The sequence below is a fragment of the Vollenhovia emeryi genome, unplaced genomic scaffold, assembly GCF_000949405.1.
Source record: "Vollenhovia emeryi isolate VEMERY1.0 unplaced genomic scaffold, V.emery_V1.0 DF939137.1, whole genome shotgun sequence".
Taxonomy (NCBI): domain Eukaryota; kingdom Metazoa; phylum Arthropoda; class Insecta; order Hymenoptera; family Formicidae; genus Vollenhovia; species Vollenhovia emeryi.
The window spans coordinates 2,569,704-2,589,346 of NW_011967229.1; the positions used below are offsets into that span (position 1 = coordinate 2,569,704).

Sequence of the window (19,643 nt, forward strand, 5' to 3'; positions counted from 1 at the left end):
CAAATTCATCTTGATAGCCCTTTTTCGAAGCCTATGCGCGCGAGCGGCGCCGATGCGCGTGCGCGGGCGAATTCGCCCTTTCAAATGCCATCGCCGGCGCAGCGCGCTCGCCAGTAACGCGCGAACCTTTGCGCGGGAGCGTAGTCGGCGAGTGGTGTTATTTTTGCGACGCGAAGGAAAACTGAAAGAAAACTGCCCGCGTGATCGGACCCGCTCCGTGTTCCGCCGCGCGAGATTGACGGGGAAGGTGCGTCGCGTCGCGTCGCGTCGCGTCGCGTTGCCCTGAGCCGAGCTGAACCGAGCCGAGCCGAGCCGACGACATGTCGTTTTACTTTCGCAACTCGCCGAGATTCGCGGACATGTCCGACGACGAGCTGCTGCGGGAGATGAAGCAGCGATTCAACGAGGACAACGAGGACGCGTTCTTCGAGCCCGGCAGGCCCACCCGGGGCGACGCCGACCGGCCCTTTCCGCATTTCCCGAGAGTGAGTACACGCTATTGTTCGTCCCGCCGCTCGCGCGCCCTTCTCCTCCGCGGCGCGCCTGGAATTCGCTGCCCGCGGAATTTCCCATTGACCTTTATTTTCCCTCCGCGTGGCTCTCGTCGCGATCGATCGATCACGCCGGCGGGAGCCGAAATCCCTCGCGACCTTCGACACCGCGTGACGACCCGAGCGGGAGAATAGACAACCTCTTGCTCGGGCTGCTTTTCTTTTAGGGGATACAGTGGACATTTTTTAAACGGACCGACACATGTCGCTTTCCATTTACAGCTGAGACTCGATCAACGCTGCTCGGGAGGAGAGTCGGGATGTTTTTGACACCGAAGAACGCATCTACTCCCAGTATTTCGATAGAATTTTTTCTCAATATCTCTCTCTCTCTCTCTCTCTCTCTCTTTGCCATTTAACTGCGGCAAACTGTGCTCGAGCGTGTTTACTTGTGTCGATTTGTGTCTCCTAAGTCCCAGTCTACAATAGAGATTTAAGCCCTAAGCCTTAAGAAATTGACTAATCACAGTCGCGCATTCTTCTCATACTTGACCGTGATTGGCCAATTTCTTAAAGCTTAGGGCTTAAATCATCTATTGTAGACTGGGACTAAGAGAAAAACAGCCTTCGTTAGACGGAGAGCGTGGACGAAAATCACCTACCGACCCTAAACACTAGCTTATGGCTGAGGGGTCTGTTTTTCATAATGTGGAGGGAAAAAGATAAGCTCTGAAATAGCGCAGCCAATTCAGCTATAAAGAACAGACCCCAAGTTACCCTTCGAACGAGGAGCCAAAATTAAAGTGCCCATACAGCACCGAAAGATTGCAGAAACATTGCACACACCTTTCACTGCAACATTGTAACATTGTATGGAGGTTGCGAAATGTTTGAGCAACGTTGTCGCAAGCTTGAAGCAACATTAAAATGTCCTCCCTCAGATATATTACAATAGGCCTGTTCTTTATTACTGCACTACTGAACTAGTGCAATAAGTTAAAATGAAGCAAATAGGATCACCTCTCGTTCCAACTCATTGCACCAGCGTGCACTAGTTCAGGAGTGCAGCAATAAAGAACAGACCCAATGTAACATTGCAGTAATGACACGGTGCAATGTTACGAGGTTACTGAAACATTGTCGGCGAAACGTTACAATTGAATGTCTCTGAACAGTCTCTGCAATATTACATTGCAATTTGCAATGTTGCAATGTTTCCGAAAGCTATGGTGCTGTATGGGAAGAAGATCTCGCGCGTTGCTTGCCATCCCAGTGAGAAATGACTCGTCGAACGACGTCGAATCTACGCCAATTTGACGGTGTCGATGTCGAATTGACATCGTTTCGACGAAACATTTCTCACTGCAGTGAGCAATTGGGACTCGTTGGTTCACGCCGGGATGTGTTTGCGTTCGCGAACGCAACGAAAGGGAAACGTGTGAGTGCGAATTAGTTACCTTCGCCCCGTGAGGCGAGGTAGAAGAGCATTGAGGTACAAACTTGTGTATCGATAATGATGGGCGCAAATATTGTAATAGGTCCGTCCCGTCCGTCTCGCGTCTTCGATGCCGCGGCGTCCCGCGGGAGATTTAAATCGTGGCGAACGAATCGGAGCTCGCGCCGAATTTCTTTGTATTTATAGCGCCGTCCCCAATTCTCGCGCACGACGATCGTCTCTCGGTCGTTTGAACGAAGGTTCCGCCGTGGCGTTTCGATCCACGCTTCTTTTTTCTTTCTCCGATTCGCCGCGGTTTATTCCTGTCATCGATATATATTCGCGGATCGCGCGCGAAACGACTCGTCGAGTCGCGCGTAAAGCGACGGGATTCGCGATATCGAGTCTCTCGTTTTAATCGCAACTTTTCTCCGAGTCCTTAGCGCGACGTAAATGTGGATACGTCGCGTCGATCGAAGATTAAGATCGCGCTCTGACTTCCCGATATCTCACCACTTGAAGGCATTTCCATCGCCGGTCGTCATTTCTAAAAAGATCCGATTGTTCACAATAGGTCTATTTATATCTTTTATCGTTGTAGACTTATTTTTATTGTCAGCCGAAGTTGCCACGCGGCATGGCTGGTAGTAAACATTTGTCGTACGAAAAATTTTTTAAGCCTGCTGATTGGCTGCAGGATAGTAAAATTCTCTGGTATCTAGAACTTTTCTACTCAGCAGCCAATCAAAAAGCTTGAAAAATTTGTCGTACGACGAACGTAATATCAGCCTAAGGCCGGTATTCATAGTCGCAGATTCTTGAATTCATTCCAAGAAGAAACATACGCGAATATTCTGCTCTGACAGAAAAGTTGCAAGTCGATTGGTTATTCGCGTGGCTTTTGACCAATCGACTTTCAACTTTTCTGTCAGAGTAGAATTTTCGCATACGTTTCTCTATACCGGACGAATTCAAGAATCGAGCCCCAGATCTTGTATTCAAGACCGTCTTGAATTTATCTAAAGATGCTGTATAGGACGTTTTATTGGCTACGGAGTAACTAAAGATGATCTTAAGACGGCGAATATGAGATCTGACTATGAATATCGTCCTAAGAGAAAGAACAAATCCCCAGTTTTACATTTCACCAAGAATATCGAGAGAGATTTTCACTCCTTCGTAGAACATACTTTTTTGCGCAATTCTGGTTTTACGAAAAGAGAGAGAGAGAGAAAGAGAGAGAGGGGGGGGGAGGAGGAAATAAATGACGAATGTTTATATGTGAGAGCTGTTGAGCTTTAATTCCATTCGATCGAGAGTCTTTATCTTTATCTTTAATCGTCGTTCCTCGAAAGATCATGTGATTGTTATCAAAGTTATCGAGAGACGCGCCGCTCGAGTCTTCTTTACGAGAAAAGAAGTTGCTCGAGCTGACATCATGAAGCAACCCTCGCAATCAGGAGCGGTCGTAGACACTTTCCGGGCGCCCTTTTAGCTTCAATATCCTGCGAACCAAAAGGGCCTTTTATCGTCGTTCGTGAATAGGCTTGGAGAAACGAAGTAGCGCCGTGTCTAGCTAGGACCCCATCCCGAAACGAGTTTTGACGGCACACATCCGAGGGGTAAGGCCACCCCTATCGATCTTGGCTCACTCGGGAAGCAGCGTATTTCCGATACTCTTGTGTGTGTGCGCGCGCGTGTATATGCGTGTCCTAGTCTGGGGAGCCCTTTAACGACGAGAGAGAGAGAGAAAGAGAGTGAGAGCGAGTAAAAGAGATGTCTTTGATGGGAAAATCCGCAGCCACGTCGTTGAATTTTCCGGCCGCACTTGTGTAAAACTCCCGCGTCCATTCACGTTCTCGAATATCCCGAGAGCTTGCATGAATAAAATCGGCCTTAAAGGTACTCACCAGTCCGTTCTTTATGCTTCAAGATCACTTGAGTAATGTTTTAAGATGCTAATATGGCTCTGCGATTGGCTTGCAACTTGCAGTAAACTCTAGATATACTGGAATACCTAAGACGTGTTAAGAAAACGGACAGTGAGACAGACAAATAGTACCAGTTCTGTCTCTTTCGAGTAACTTGATTGGTTCAGTGATTTTCTATCTCACCTTATAAACGGACAGAGTGAGATTTACCTAAGTTGGGATAGAAAATCGTTGACCAATTAAATTACTAAGGAAGAGATAGAAGTGGTATTTGCCCGTCACGCTCTGTCCGTTTTCTCCTATTTGACTTGGCATTCCGGTATAACACACGGAGATAATTTTTTCGTAAGACTTATCCTGAAAGTCATGTAATCGTGAGACAACTTGGCGTTTCGAAGAATCTTATAAGAGCCTTTTGAAATTTCAGCATACATTTTGCTAGTAGAATGTATAGTAGAATTTCAAAAACTCTAATAAAGTTCTTCAAAATGTCGTGTTGTCCCACGATTACATAATTTTCAGGAGAAATTTTAACAGAAAAGTCTCTTCGTGTATAAAGTTCACATGTTTACAACACACTAGGGTCCATTTTGTGCTACAAAAGCATTCTCCTGCTCTCTAAAGAACGCTTTGAAGGATTTATAGGATCTGTGGTGAACTGCAGTCTGTGAGACTTAAATGGACATATGTATAAGAATGGACTATGACTACCTTCTTCTCCTTCTCTCTAAAGAACACTTTAAAGGATTTACAGGATCAAGTAAACTGTAGTCTATTGGCCGGTATTCGTAGTCCATTCTTATATTTAAGATCATCTTAAGTATACTCTTAATGTGTTTTCAACCAATCACAGAGCCGTATTAGCGTCTTAAGACAACACTTAAGATGATATTGAAATAAGAATCGACTATGAATACCGGCCTATGAGATGTAATTAAATACATACCCAGCGCAAAAACTCGTCGATCGATGTCGAATCGACGCGAATTTGACAGTGTCTATTTGACATCGTTTTGACGAATCATTTCTCACTGGTTAGTCATAGTCCATTCTTATATCCCAGTGAGAAATGATGTCGAATCCAGGTCAATTTGACGGTTCGACATCGTTTCGACATCGATCGACGAATCATTTCTCACTGGGTACCGGTCTGAAATTGAAAAACTAGATTCACGCGCTCCCCGAGGATAATGCTCGCTCGGAAAAGCGAGTCGCGAAAGAGGGACCCGCAGGGAGCCCGCCCGCTCGATCGAAACCGACCTATCGATTAACCACATTCCGGGAAACGTTAATGCCGCGCCGTGTGCTCCGCGCGCGAGGCATGCTAATTGGCGCGTTGACAATGCGGAACAGGTGATTCGGTTATGTATATAGCGACGGGCCAATAGAGGAGAAGAGAAAAGCCTGCCTCATTACGTAAAGTGAATTGTCGCGCGGGTGTGTGCACGATTCTTTTCATCCCGTCCTTCCCATTGAGCCGCCCCGACGCGGAAAGAAAGGAAAGCTCTCGCAATGTCGCTTCGTTTAACGTTCCGTACTTAAAGCACCTGTGTTCTTCGTGATACGCGAAAATTCTGCCGGCCGAGTGGCGGGAAGGGTACGTCCTTGAATATCCCGCATTGTGTCAAGTTCTCACATATTTTCAAAAGCGGCTGAGGCATTTCAGATACCCAGCGCTTTGTATACAGCGTAATTTGTTATCGACTCGGCGGGAAAATACGTGAAAATGGGGCACGTGTTGTGTCGAACTTTTCGGAATGGGCTGTTTAGTTGTTTCCTGTCTCTATTGTGTTTTCTATAGACGAATTACTCCGATTAGAATCCAGCTCGAAAAGTTACATGCCATTAGGAAAGATTGGAAAAATACTTCAAGCAAAGTCCACGGGCTAAGAACGAGCAAAAGGCGTTGTATAAATAATTGTATAATTTATTTATATAATTATAATTAGATACAGTATTGTGTGCGTCGCGTTTCAACTTATAATTAGTCTTCCTCAGCACATTAGTCGTGTAATAAAAAATAAGTTAAAATGATTATAATTACAAATTGAACGTATGTCATAAATTATTACATGATTGTTATAAAACGAACAAAAGGAGCTAAATTAATAGACTTCGCGTTGATAACAATTAGGCCTACAAGGAAAAGTATTTCTTTGTAAGGTGACGAGTCGGAAGTGTAGATGGAAATGTTTATTCTTCTTTTACGCGCGACTTTTCCCTCGTTTCTCCATTACCTTCGACGAGAAGATCGAATTTGGGAGGTGCCGAAAGGCGCGCGGCGCGATCGTCGCAATCTCGCGACCCGCGATCGCGGCTGCACGCACGTTCGCATGTTGGCAATGATACTGTACACACGGTTAGCGTTATTTATATATTTAACGTATTAAACTTCGCCGCGCGTTGCGCAACGCAAATTGCGTAACGCAAAAAGTGCGCGATTGTCGCCTCGCCCGGTTGACTCGGTCGACTCCGGCGAGCCCGGAGCAACGTTCTCGCAACCTCAAAACCGAAACGTCTCGTTTCAAATGGAAATTCTTTTTTCAAAAGGAGCCACAGCATCGAGAAATCCCGCGAGTGATCCTCACTGGTGCTGTTCGATTCGCTTATTGATGTATTAAGCGAATTTCACGCCGCGCGCCGTCGCGCCCCTTCCCCTTTTTTTCCTCTTCCCCTCCTCTTCCTCCTCCTCCTCCTCCTCTTCCTCCTCCTTCTCCTCTACCGTCGTATGAATGAGCCTTTCGCTGGTTCGCCGCGGACTCGCGCGACCTCCTCGCGTCTCCTGCGCTCCTGGCACCGCTATCGATCACCGTAGATCATCGATCGTCATTATCGATGATCCCGCGAGCGATCGAGACGCGTGCGCGGGCTACAAAACGCGCCTCCAGCTTATCGTGGACGTTATTACGGCAGTTATGCCATTCCGATCCGCGTCGCACGTATACCATTTAGGATTACGTGGCGAACTTTGCGTCGGTGCCCCCGCCAGCCGGTAATTTTCGCCGGGATCGCTCATTATCCCTCCACGCATAACTCCGCGATTCACTCATCGCTATTTCTTTTCCCGTCTCGCTTTTCTTTCTCAATCGAACGTCCGTTTCTTTCCGGTACGCACCCAGCGCGGGGCCTACGCTCGAGCTACCTTTGGAGTCGCCGCCGGTTATGCTCCTCGCGATCGGTCCAGCCGTGTCGATCCAGCGCGGGTCCAGGTATCTCGCTCGTGCCTAAAAATATGGGTCATAAGCTGGTGGCGGAGAACGATCCGTAAACGCTTAAGACTGGCTCAGTCGTAGACGTAGGGCAAGGCAGAGAGAAACGTAAGTCGTGAAAGGCTATGGTATACTGCCCTACGTCTACGACTGAGACAGTCTTAAGCGTTTACGGATTGTTCTCTGCCATCAACCATACGTCTCTTTTCTTCTCTGCCTTTCTCGGGCGAAGCGTGCGCTCGCTCGTCCTCGTCCGCCCGACTATCTGCGCCCGTTGAGATGACGTCCCGAGCTGAAATTTTACAAGGTTCCTAACAAGGTCCTAATAAGCATGTCCTAATGCCTGATCAGGCACTCATCAGGTTGCCCCCTTGTTCGGCCCTGATCACAAATGTAACGTCGAGAATTAAAACTGCCTGATCAGGTTTTCCTCATCACGATCTCATAACTTGCCCCTTACAATTTCGAATAGGGGGGTAAGTAGGGCATCAGCAGGCTTCCTATTTAATTTTTTAAACTAATTTTTAAATTGTGCTAAATTATATGGGCAAAAGTATATTAAATTCTACAATGTGCTTTTTGCGACTTTGTATAAGCAAATTAATACGTTTAAAAAAGTTTGTCGCTAATGCACGAGTGTACAATGTGTAATTTACAATTGATCAACTTGCGCAAACTTTTCAAATGTATTTATTGGCTAAGCCAAATAGAATGTTTCTATATAGACGCAAAGAGCACATTGTAGATGAGCGGCTCGAATCTTTGCCTCTGGAGTGAACTCGCGAGAAATTTTGTTGAACCAACATTGAATTCTTCAATGAGATGTTTCACTTTTTACGAGTTCACGCTGGAGGAAAGGATTCATGATCACGTGTCCCATACAGCAGCGAAGCTTTCAGAAACATTTCAGAAACTCTTTCAGAAAGCTTTGGTGCTGTATGGGATAGGCAAACATTCATACGAGAAGACGTCGATGATGCCCTAGCGTACAGTGATGGACAGAATGATTACGACACTTAATTTTTTACTGAGTTTAGAAACGCGCATTTAGATTCAGGTTTACGTTCCAAAATACTTTCTTCGGGGACGATTTTACTTGAGGAACAGATTGAAAACGCCCAACAAAATGGTTTCGGAATGGCGATCGAGTAAAATATTCCTCGGAGAAGATATTGGAACGTAACCCAAAGAAAGCGTCGCAACCATTCTGTCCATCACTGTACCTTTTCTAGAACAAGACGTGTACGCTTTCCGACGGGAAGAGCAAAGCCGCAAAGAGCGACCGAGACGAATGGATCCTCTACGACCCGTCGCCTCGTGGCATTTCCTTCCCCTTTCGTCGCGTATTTTTACGTTTAAAACGCGCCTTTTTCTCGCGTCAATTCGCTCGACGAGAGAAGTGTGTACGGCCGTAGCACTCTCAATGTTTTGAAAGCATGTCGAACCGAACGAGGCGAGTTATTCATCGTGACGTAACGCCGAACGCTTCCGCGTTTTCTCGAACGATCGAGAAGCCGGGCGCGAGAAGCTTCTAGCGTGTTCCAGCCGTGTTCTCGCGCCCGCTCGGCCGCCGTCGGCCGTCATCGGCCGCCTCCGCTCGCCGCCGGCGCAGTCACGTGGTCTCGCGCGGCCCACACGTAATCGCGCATTTAAGCTGCATTCTGGCCCGCGCGCTGTCAGTTTCGCTGTCAGCCGCGCTCGTGGTGGACGGTACGCGCGATATCGCGGTGACACGCACGTGTGCACGTATTTTTTTTTCTTTCTTCTCTTTTGCGCGACTCGGAGAGGACCGGCCTTGAAAAAGTACAGCCTGCGAGACGAGTGCGAAAGAGACGCGCCCGAGTGTATTAGCGGCCGACGCTTATGTAATCGTGGCACAGGAGGCGCGAGGAGGAGACGAGGAAAAACCGAGAGAGAGAGAGAGAAAGAGAGAGAGAGAGAGAAAGAAGCACGACGTGTGAGTGTCGAGTGAGTAGAGTGATAGAGAAACATATATACGTATATCGAGAGCGTGTGAGAGTGAGCGAGTGAGAACGAGAGAGAGAGAGAGAGAGAGAGCGAGCGAGCGAGCGAGAGCGAATGAGAGAACGCGAGGAGGTACCGTGATTTCGAGAAAAATCTCGCGGCGGCCTTTTTCCCGACGTTCCTTGAACCGCGCTTTCGAGAGAGCCGCTAAAAAAAGATTCTGCGCGAGGTGCACATTACGCAGAAGGAAAGGAAAAGAAAGAGGAAAAGAGAGAGAGAGAGAGAGAGAGAGAGAGAGAGAGAGAGAAGGAAAGATCTAGAAGATCTAGAAGCATTGGTCGCGCGAGCAAACGCGAGAGAGAGAGTGCGTGTCGGGTATCCAAAAACGGACGGCGGGTTCGAACGGGTCCAGAAAATGGACTCGCCTGTCATCGTGGATGCGACATCCAAATTCGGACAAGCTATCGATCTGGACCGCTGCTCGTTCCCCGTAAGTGACGTACAACCACCACTCTGTCTTTTCTTTTTCCCCTTTCTTTTCCTTGGGCGTTAATCTTTTCCTCTCGCGAGACGGGGATCTCGCCGCGCGCGCGCGCTAGCTCGTGACGGAACTCGCGGCTCCGCTTCGAGGAAGCGGAAGGGTTGGAGGGACTCGGGTTGCTTCCTGCGTACGAAGACTTCGTTTGCAAATCGATTGCGCGTCTCGTTGGACGGTTTCGCGAACAACTGTCGCGATTGTTTAGCTCAATATTACATTTGCCGTACGACAACGTCTTCAAGCGTGTCGATTGGCTGCAGGATAGAAAAGTTCTCGAGTATCTAAGTTTTCTAGCTTGTGGCGAATCAACGCGCTCAAAAAATTTGTCGTGCGACAAATACACCCATGCAGCACAGAAAGTTAAAATAATGTCGCTGAAACGTTGCAATGTTTAATGTTGAAGTATAAATATCTTTTCTACGTTGAATCTAGGTTAATGTTTGTATATTACTTCTTTAAACTAGAAACAATCTTGGACAAATTATTATTTTTTGACACCCAAATAGATTATACTTAAAAAATATATAATTATTATATATATAATATTTTGCAAGAAAGGGAGGGGGGGGGGGGAATATTGTATATCGAGTCGCTGGAGATTATTCTGGAAACTTGGAGCCTCGCTGTTGTAATGTCGCAAAGGTCAGAAATTTTCTGAGCTAAGATTGAATGATTATTTTAGTGGAATAATTCAATTTCAACACTTCCAACGGTTGTAACAAATACTCTGCTGAACGCGACCAATGTTAACTCAATATAATTTAACAATGTTTTCTGAATGTTGAATTGTAACGTTTACAAGACGTTACTCGTGTCCTAATATACCTGTATCCTAATACAGGATCCAGCGTGAATCCTGCATAAGGCTGGTACTTTACATTTGTCGCACGACACTGAGTAGAAAATGTTTAGATACTCTAGAATTTTACTATTCTGCAGTCAATCAACACGCTTGAAAAATTTGTCGACAAATGCAATAGCACCCTAAAATCGCGCAAACGACACAGACGGACGCGCGCGACAACTTCCCCTTCGTCCCCCCGGTTCCATGTTCTCGGCGTGACACGGTCCAGACCTTAATGGAATCGGCGGCGCGCGCGAGGTATTTCCATACGTTTCGCGCGATTCTAGAGAGTTCTCCCTACCGACGTTACGGCCCCTCCTTCCTCCTCGCGCGTTTCGAGATCGCGTGGAAATCAGAAATAGCATTCGCGCCGTATTTTTCGCGTCGCATTCGAACGCGACAGAACGCGTCGGTCGCGTAAAGAAAGGGAGGGGGGGGGGGAAATATTGTAGATCGAGTCGCTGGAGATTATTCTGGAAACTTGGAGCCTCGCTGTTGTAGTGTCGCAAAGAACAAGTGATTGACGTCTCGACGAGGTGGGGTGTTGCAAATGGACAAAAACCGGCGCTCGCGATTATCGATGCATCATCGGATAATCGCGAACGATCGCGACCGTCGAACGCAGTCGTGATGTCATCCATTTAGATGCCTCGCAGGACCGCCGCCGTTGTTATCGATACCCCTAAAGACTGATCTATACAGGCACTCGAGGCATTTTGTTCTGTAATAAATGCGTTTAAAAAAATTGTGCGAGTTGATAAATTGTACAGTGATGAACAGAATGATCGCGACATTTTTTTTTCGACAATTATTAAAATTCACAAGGCTCTAAGGCGAAAACGTAAGTACGATGTAATAAAGGAGTAAGAGCCGAGACAGGATGTTGGTGTCTAGATAATTTTAAGTGTATTACGAAAAACAATACCTCAGCCAGGGTTTGAACCTGGAACTGTTTTTTAAATGAGTTTAGGAACGTGCATTTAGAGATTTCCGGGTTACATTCCAAAATCTTCCTCTCCGAGGAATATTCTACTCGTTGGCCATTCCGAAAACATTTTGAGCCTTTTCGATCTCTTTCTCGAGTAAAATTTTCCCCAGAAAAAACGCTTTGAAACGTAAACCCGATTCTAAACGCGCGTTCCTAAACTCATTAAAAAAAGGTGTTGCAACTATTCTGTCCATCACGGATTGAGACTGAGATTAGATTGAAAGTTGACAAATTAGAGCAAAAGTCACTGAGATTAGTAAACTTTATTCCGATTGGTCAAATTTCAATCTAATCTCGACAAATTTTGTAAGCGTTTTCATTTGTTTGTATAAAATAGGATGCCTCTAGTTGCAAAGAGCGCATTGTAGATTAGGCTGAAAGCGTGGGACGACGCATACGAGATTGAGGATGGCGAATCGAAGATTGAGGGTAGCGAATCGGAGAGATTAGAATCTGGCCAATCGGATAACGTTAGCCGCGGCCCGCTCGGTCCCGATTGGCCAGGAGCTGCGATCTCCAATTCGCAATCCTGCAGCCTCTAATTCGCGAGGCTCGGTGCGCGGTTTGATACGGGCTTGAACGAGCAGCACGACACGTTACGTTACGTCGAAAGGCGCGGCGTGACGTCACGTCGGTCACGTTATCAGATATCTTCCTACGCTCGATACCGGCCGCACAATTAGGCGAGATCGCGATACGCATCGAGGGGGTCGAAGAGCGTCGAGGGGGAGGGGGGGGATCGCTTCATACGGCTCGACTCTTTCTGTAGCCGCCGCTGCTCGTAGCCACGTCCCAATGACGTTTCTCCCTCGGCGTTCGCGTTCTGGAACGCGACGGATGGTTCGCGTGCGCGCGTGGGCGTATTTGCGCGTGCTCCAACGAAGACGGAGACCAAGAACCGAAAAGAAACGAGACCGAGCGATCGTCCCCCCTCCCCTCCCCCACGTATGATATCACCCGGTGGAAATAAAAGAAACCTTTGAGAGAGGAAAGGTGGAGAAGGAAGGGGAGAAAACAAATTTCCTTCCTCCTCGGGACTGCGTTCACGTAAATTCGACGCGGCGAAGGCGTCCCCGACGCCTCGAGTCGTTCGCGATTAATGGCGAGCGACGTGTGATTAAGTGCGATGAAAAATCCATATTTGGGCCGAAAGCACTCTACTAAATTTACGATTGAAAAGTGAAGCATCGGTGTCCGAGCGTAATATGATCTGGTTACGGGTCATTTTTGCGGTTGACAGGCGAAAAGTTAACCCGGCGGTGGCGCGCCGGCCAGGGCCAACCGGGCCGAAAATAGGAAAATCCGATTATCGCGCGTAGGTGCGCGTGTATAAGCGGTTCTCCCAGTTTTTGCTCTCGTTCTCTCTCGCTCTCTCTTTCTCTTTCACTCTTTGTCCCTTCTACTGTCATTTTTCTTTCATTTTCTCCTTCTTTCTCTCGCCTGCGCCCCGTGTATGGTTTTCTTGTAACGCGCGCCCGTCGGCCGCGCTAAGTGGAACGACGACGCGACCTCGATTCGCCGCAGGAGGAGGAGAAGAAAGAGAAGAAGGAGGATTCGTCACCTCGTGCCCGATTACGCGAATTTCCCCTTCAGCGCCCTTGCTCGCGTTCGTCGGACCGAAGTCGATACGATTGAACGTTTCGCGCGCGGTTGTCGCCGCCGGGGTGACTTGGATTAAACTCCAATCGACTTGATTAACAATTCATTCAACTAGCGGAATAATTGTTCGTTACAAGATTTCTCGCTCGTTTCTAATCTTTCCTTCCGTGTATTAAACGACAAAAGCTAAGGTGGAACCTCGCCGCATCGTCAAAGCAGCGTGGGCGCTGTCGGATTAATGACCCTGTTTAAAATATTTGATGGAATATGATCTGATTACACGCAATTTCCATGTAAATAAATAAGAGTCTCAGTCCCAGTCTACAATAGAGATTTAAATCCTAAGCCTTAAGAAATTGACTAATCACAGTCGCGGATTCTACTCATATTTGACCGTGATTGGCCAATTTCTTAAAGCTTGGGGCTTAAATCATCTATTGTAGACTGGGACTTAGGGCTGTCTAAAGCCTTGTGTCCACGATCCAAGAACTTGGTCCAAGTTCTAATTTCGAGAAATGTGTAGCCAATCAACCTGCAGCTATTCCATAAAAGCTGCAAGGTGATTGGCTACGCATTTCTCGGAACTAGAACTTGGACCCAGTTCTTGGATCGTGGACACAAGGCTTAAGAATTTAAGACAGCCATTCTGCTCAGGCCCTAACAGTATCCTGAGGCTAATATTATTTTTCGGGCGTGCTGATTGGCTGCAGAATAGAAAAGCTGTCGGGTCTCTAGAAATTTTCTCTTCTGCAGCCAATCGACGAGTGACATTAGCCTTACTCCGCATCGAAGGTGCGCCCGTTGTCAGATAACTTCACGGCCTTCGCGTGCACCGCTGCGAAGTTGCGCGGGCAACCGGAATTCACTTTCGGCGAATTCGGCGGGCACGGCTCTGTTCACGCGCCACAAAGATTGCTAGGCACGAAACTATCTGGATACAAGAGCACAATATAAGAAACTCGATATCCAACTCTGGCGTACATTCACATTAGTGTGAATAGTGTTAAGTATATATATTTCATTTCGGCAATAAATGTTTACATTGTGCTTTCATTAAAACACAATTTCCTGTACGATAACTTTTAACATGCACCAACGCGAATAGCACGAGCCAATTTGCAATATACGATGTCCGGCGTCTGATGCGAATGTCTTTCAGTGCCAGATTAAACACTTTGCATTTGAACATTGTTACTGTTTATTGGATAATCGTCCATCGCGATTATTAATGAGTGAAATTCACACTTTGATCGATTAATTCAATATTGCGCAAATTGTTTCTTTTTATCCTTTAACCTTGTATGTTTCACCTTTCGCACGTGTCACACACCTGTCGGACGGTTCTAGGTCACGATGTGATCACGAGTTACTTGGTCGTCACGAATCGACTTTATCGAACTTTTGTCTGTCCCCGTAGGGTTTCCCGTTCGACGAGGTCGCCGACGTTCTTGAGCGCCCGCGCGGCGACGGCATCCGCGCGCATCTGGACGACCTTGCGGCGCGTCACCCCGAGTTCGCCGAGCACCTGCGCGGTCCGCCTTGGCCGTTCGGCGGCTCCCTGTTGCGCGACCGCCGCCGCCGACGTTGCGGCTCCGGTTGTAGCAGCAACGACGACCAGCAGCAAGGTCAGCAGCATCAGGTGGACGAGGACGCGCGCAGCCAGGCGAGCGGTAGCAGCGCCGCGAGTGGTGCGAGTGCCGTCAGCTCGCACAGCGGCGGCGGCAGCAAAGGCGGCGAGCAGCACGACCTGACGTCATCGTCCGCGATACCGCAGTACGGTCTACGCAACACGGTGGACATAGGCCAGCAGCAGCGTCGCCACGACATGGAGGCGAGCCCGGAGAAGGGCGAGCGCGGCCAGCGCTCGATGTCGGCACCGCCGGAGAGCTGGCAGCAGCAGCAGCAGCAAGGCCAAGATCAGCAGCCGCCGCAAGGCCAAAGATTCGTGTCCCGAGTGGACATTACGCCGCAGCACAATCAGCAACAGCAACGCGCCCAGTCGCCCGCTAAACCGGCCAGCAATGTCCGACACATCCCCATCTTTGTGGAGGGTCGCGACGTGCCGGTGATGCCAAAGATTCCGGCCGACGACGCGCCGCCGTCCACCTTCCAGCAGCACCACCACCAGCGGCAACCGTCGCCGCCGACCCACCACTTCGACAGATCGTCGCCGCCGGCGCACCACTTCCACAGACCCTCGCACTTCAACGAACGCTTCAACCGGCAGCAGCAGTGGCCACCGTCGCACTTCCAGGATGCGTTTTACAAGCCGGCAGGTTTTGAACAACCGACGCGACGGCAACAGCAGCAACATCAACAGCCGCAATACTATTATCAGCAGCCTCAGTATCATCACCAGCAGCCACAGCAGCCTCAGCAGCATCACGAGCAACACCAGCAACATCCACAGTATCATCAGGAACAGCAACAGCAGCCGCCGCCGCCGCAGCAGCAGCAGCAGCAACAACAACCACCACCACAACAACAAGAAGAAATACCAAAACCAAAGCCTCCAGTGCCAAAGGATCCCCTGGAAAAAGTTGCTCAGGTGCAAAAGGAAGTGGACAATCTCGCTGAGCAGGTACAACGTTACGTCGGTAATTCCCGGCAAGACAAGGAGTACATGTACCTGGACGAGATGCTGACGCGCGAATTAATCAAGCTGGACGACATAGAGACGGAAGGTCGGGAGAATGTGCGGCAGGCGCGCAAGAACGCCATCAAGAGCATACAGGATACCATCAGTCTGCTGGAGTCTAAAACACCGATCGCCAACCAGCAGGAGCAACAATCCACCGCGAGCGAAGAGGTCCAGGAGAAGGACCAGGGGGGACAAGAGGCCTCGCAGGTTCCCGAGCCTATGGAGATAGACGCGAAGCAGGAGAAGCCTAGCAACGAGCCAATACCGCTTCCGCCGGCGCCATCGTCGCCGACGAAGGTGAGGAATCACGAGTGTTAGTATTAAGTATTCTCCGTTAAAACGCAGAATACTTTATTATATACAAGTTTTTAACACTTTATTTTTTCTCAAATTACCTTTTTTTCGTTTGTTGGTTGTTTTACTCTTACGATTGCGATATTTATGATAAATTACTTTATTCATTTGGCGTCGCATTTTCTATTTGCAGACGAAAGCGGAATCCTTGGAAAGTGAAAGTGCGGCAACGGCTGCCGAATCTGCGAGTCCAAGCGCGGTGCCTCCTGTCGAACAGAGTGCCGAGCAGAAAACAGAAAATTTAATAGCGGAAAATACGAAACAGCCTGTCGCACCTGTGTCAACGGAGGAATCGACAAAATGCGCGGACGAAACGAGCAAGAAATCAAAGCCGAGCGGAAAGGATGGGGAGCAACAAAAGGATGGCGACGCGTCGCGAACGAAGACGGAGAATAAACACGCGGCGTCGAAGCAGCAAACGAAGGAGGCGACAGAGGGAAAGACGGGGGCGAACGACGAGTCGCCGAGGTTGCAGAAGAAGACGAAGAAGACGAAGAAGAAGGAGCAGCAACAGCAGCCGGTATCCGAGCAGGCGATTCCGCTGCCGCCACCGCCGACGGAGAGCGCGAAATAAAAACGGAACGCTGAAGAAGTGTCATATTGTCGAACGTGGGTCCTAACGTGGACACGACTCGACGGAGTCCGCGAATGAGAGAGAGAAAAGAATTTCGTGGGTCGTAAAGAAACCAAGATCGACTGGAAGGGGGGTTCCGTGAATCGCGAAGGAACACTGACGGTGAAGGAGTTTCGAAGGACATCGAATTGCCGCAGACACCGCGAAGTGGCTTGACTGATTTACATTAAAGCGCCGAACGCCGCTATCTTTTCTTACTTTTTCCGAGCTCCCGAACTAGAATCAAGCGCTTGAGCCGAGCAACGAAATCGAATCCTTCGGTCCCGCGAGTCACTCGTCATTACCTTAGGACGAGGCTTTCCTCTTTTTATAGAATAATCGCGAGCGAGAACGGGCTAGAAGCGGTACCGGCCGTAAGTTTGCTGGCTTCCTCAGAGAAAACGGCCTTCGATTTGAAGCTCTTAAGTGGCCGCGTGTTTCGTTATACTTTTTCAACACTAAGGAAGAATCCATGTCGGAATACGCGTAGCGAGCGAATTTTTTCTCTCTGTCGATGATATGTAATCCTTACTTTTCTTCTAATTTATTTATGATTTGCGAACTCGTGGATAATTGTAAGATAAACGGAGACCGCGTCTGACTCGCACGAGATGGACTCGAAATCGCGATCGGATAAGATTGAAGTCTCATCGCGAGTCCAGGCGCGCAACGTTGAGAACACCATAAAAGGAGAGACGTAGTATTGCTGTATTTCCACCTGTCGAGCAGATCAATTCGACACATCGTAATATCGTACTGCAGGCATTCACTCAAAATAATTCACGTACAAAAGCGCTAAGTTATTGACTGTACGTAAATAAAATATGTAATTTTTGTACAAGTTGTAGAATGCAGGACAAAGCCGTATATGCATTTTATAAAGTAATATACGGATAGAGAGTATAAATGAAATGAACAGATTGGACTCTCGAAAATATAAACAATAAAATGACGTATGGGCGGTGAGAGGAAAACATGCGGCTAGTGTTGCGTGAATTTGATCATCAATCATATTCATTTGATAATCCAAATCGTGAATTGTTCGCATAAAGTGTTGCGTATCGAGCTCTGTTACTCGAGTCGGAGAATTTCGGTTTTTCTTCACAAATCTTCCGCTCTTTACGCCGTGACACAGGAGAGTTGGTCTGTTTGGCAGGTATATAACGACGTTGTACTCAATATAGCATGACTTAGAGCATGCGCGTGACGACAGTGATGACGATAAGTTAATATTGATTTCTAATTTATTGTATGCCTGCCCGCGAGATGATTTCATGTTCGCGAGTGTGCTTGTTGTTGACGCTAATAATTTTCCGCGTATCGCGCGCACATCTGCCGATACAAAGTGGCACGGGACACGCGAATGAGGCATATGTCCGCGTACAAACTTTAGAATCATAAATATCCGTTGAGAACGTCGATGTGTGTACCGTCCCTCATTTCTTCTTCCTAAACTTATCCAGGATGTGTTCCGCGACGTACGTTAAAATTCGCGCGTGTGAAATTTAGTGCAAATTAAAGTCATTTCTCTCTTAAAAGTTGCCGGACGTTAGTTTTTTTTTCCACAAGTGATCAATAGTGACATCGATTACTGGTTCTCCGAGATCACCCCGATATTTTTGTACACAATCCTGGTAAAAGAAAAAAAAATAGCATATTATTCTTGAAGTATTTCCGTAGAATACAGTCGTAGAATAGAATTAGAAGATCAAAATTCGAATCTGTGTGTGAGGCTCAAAATACAGATGTTTAAACAAAGAGAAATCGAAAGGAATGCTGTTTGTGTTGATTCACTTTGTGATCGCCTCAAGGCGCATCGACTCTTCCTTTCTTTTTTTTATAAATTTCGCAATTCGAAACCGCAAAGTTTGCTCTTTGCGCTTTTCGATTAGCGCCCAATTTAAAAAGAGAAAGGAAACTTTGACCACCTCTACTGCCCCCCCCCCCCCTCTCTCTCTCTCCTTAACATAAGCAGGTATTTCTTGAAGCTGGAGGCCGTAACTGACCTAAGATAAACTGAGATAAGAACACCTGTTATATCATTGTTCGCGGAAATTATGTAATGGTTTTTGCGGCGAGGATAAAAAATTGGTTCGTGCTCCTTAAAAACACATTCGTCGCGGGACACCCTGTATACTGCGTTCCAGATTTAGCGTCCGTTTAGAATTCTCGAGACGTTTCGGATACGCGACGCTCGAGAAAAGTCCACTCGAATCGCCCGTGATCCGAGCCTCGAGTATATTCGAAGGTTTGCACCGGCGGGGACTTCGAAGTTCTTCAAGGAAGTTTGTCCTCCCATCTCCCACTTTATTTATCCTTTTACGGAGAGACGCGAAACGGGGGACGGCGAGGGCAACGCATTGTTTTTTTTTTCGGTTTCTCCTTTATATAGTGTGATACTTCGTTTAGCTTCACCTTCTGTTCTCTCCCTAGTGTCTATTTTCCTTTCGCGTATCTGTACACTATTTTTCAGCCGGAAATTTTGTATTTTTTCTGATACGAGAGATAAGAGAGGATGAGATTATGTATGTGTGTATGTGAGAAAGGAAGAAGCGCGTCTGATCAAAATATACATATGTATACATATATGAAATGAAAGTGTGACTATTTTATGAGATTGATCAGTGAAAATACAAAGCCTGCTCTATCTTACGAGCGTTTCGTTATTTTCCCTTAGATTGAAAGTGGCAATTGAATATCTGAGTAGACAAGTTCGAGTTGTTTGTTTAAAATGAAATTTCTTACACGGCGTGCCGTAATTGTTAAGCTGAGGAACATCTGTTTTAGCAAATTTTTACATCGCTTCACAACGTTCGCCGTTCATGCCGTGCTTCTATCTCTTACATTATTTTATATTCTCTCCTTTTTTTATTTCTATTCTATGTTGCTCTTAAAATCGCACGCTGTTCCGTTCGGTGCAAGTGTACAATGTATTGGATACTCATTTCTCTGTCAGGGCGTTTGAGGGAAATGATTAAAAAATACTGGCGCGCTATCGATACCGTTGCTGCGGCTAACTTTACTCCACTCGGTCA

The 19,643-nt window shown here is 47.4% G+C and overlaps 1 protein-coding gene across 2 annotated transcripts; it reads left to right on the top strand.

Moving 5' to 3' along the window:
- Positions 1-118: 118 nt before the first annotated feature.
- Positions 119-19,260, top strand: LOC105567524 (BAG domain-containing protein Samui-like). Of its 2 annotated transcripts, none has more exons than XM_012022456.1 (3): positions 119-485; positions 14,418-15,938; positions 16,129-19,260. In XM_012022456.1, the coding sequence occupies exons 1-3, from the start codon at positions 321-323 to the stop codon at positions 16,567-16,569; spliced, it is 2,127 nt and encodes a 708-aa protein (XP_011877846.1). In that variant the 5' UTR covers positions 119-320; the 3' UTR covers positions 16,570-19,260. The 2 variants fall into 2 exon arrangements, with proteins under 2 accessions (XP_011877846.1, XP_011877847.1); XM_012022457.1 differs by lacking the exon at positions 119-485 and adding an exon at positions 8,950-9,521.
- The last annotated feature ends 383 nt before the right edge of the window (positions 19,261-19,643 follow it).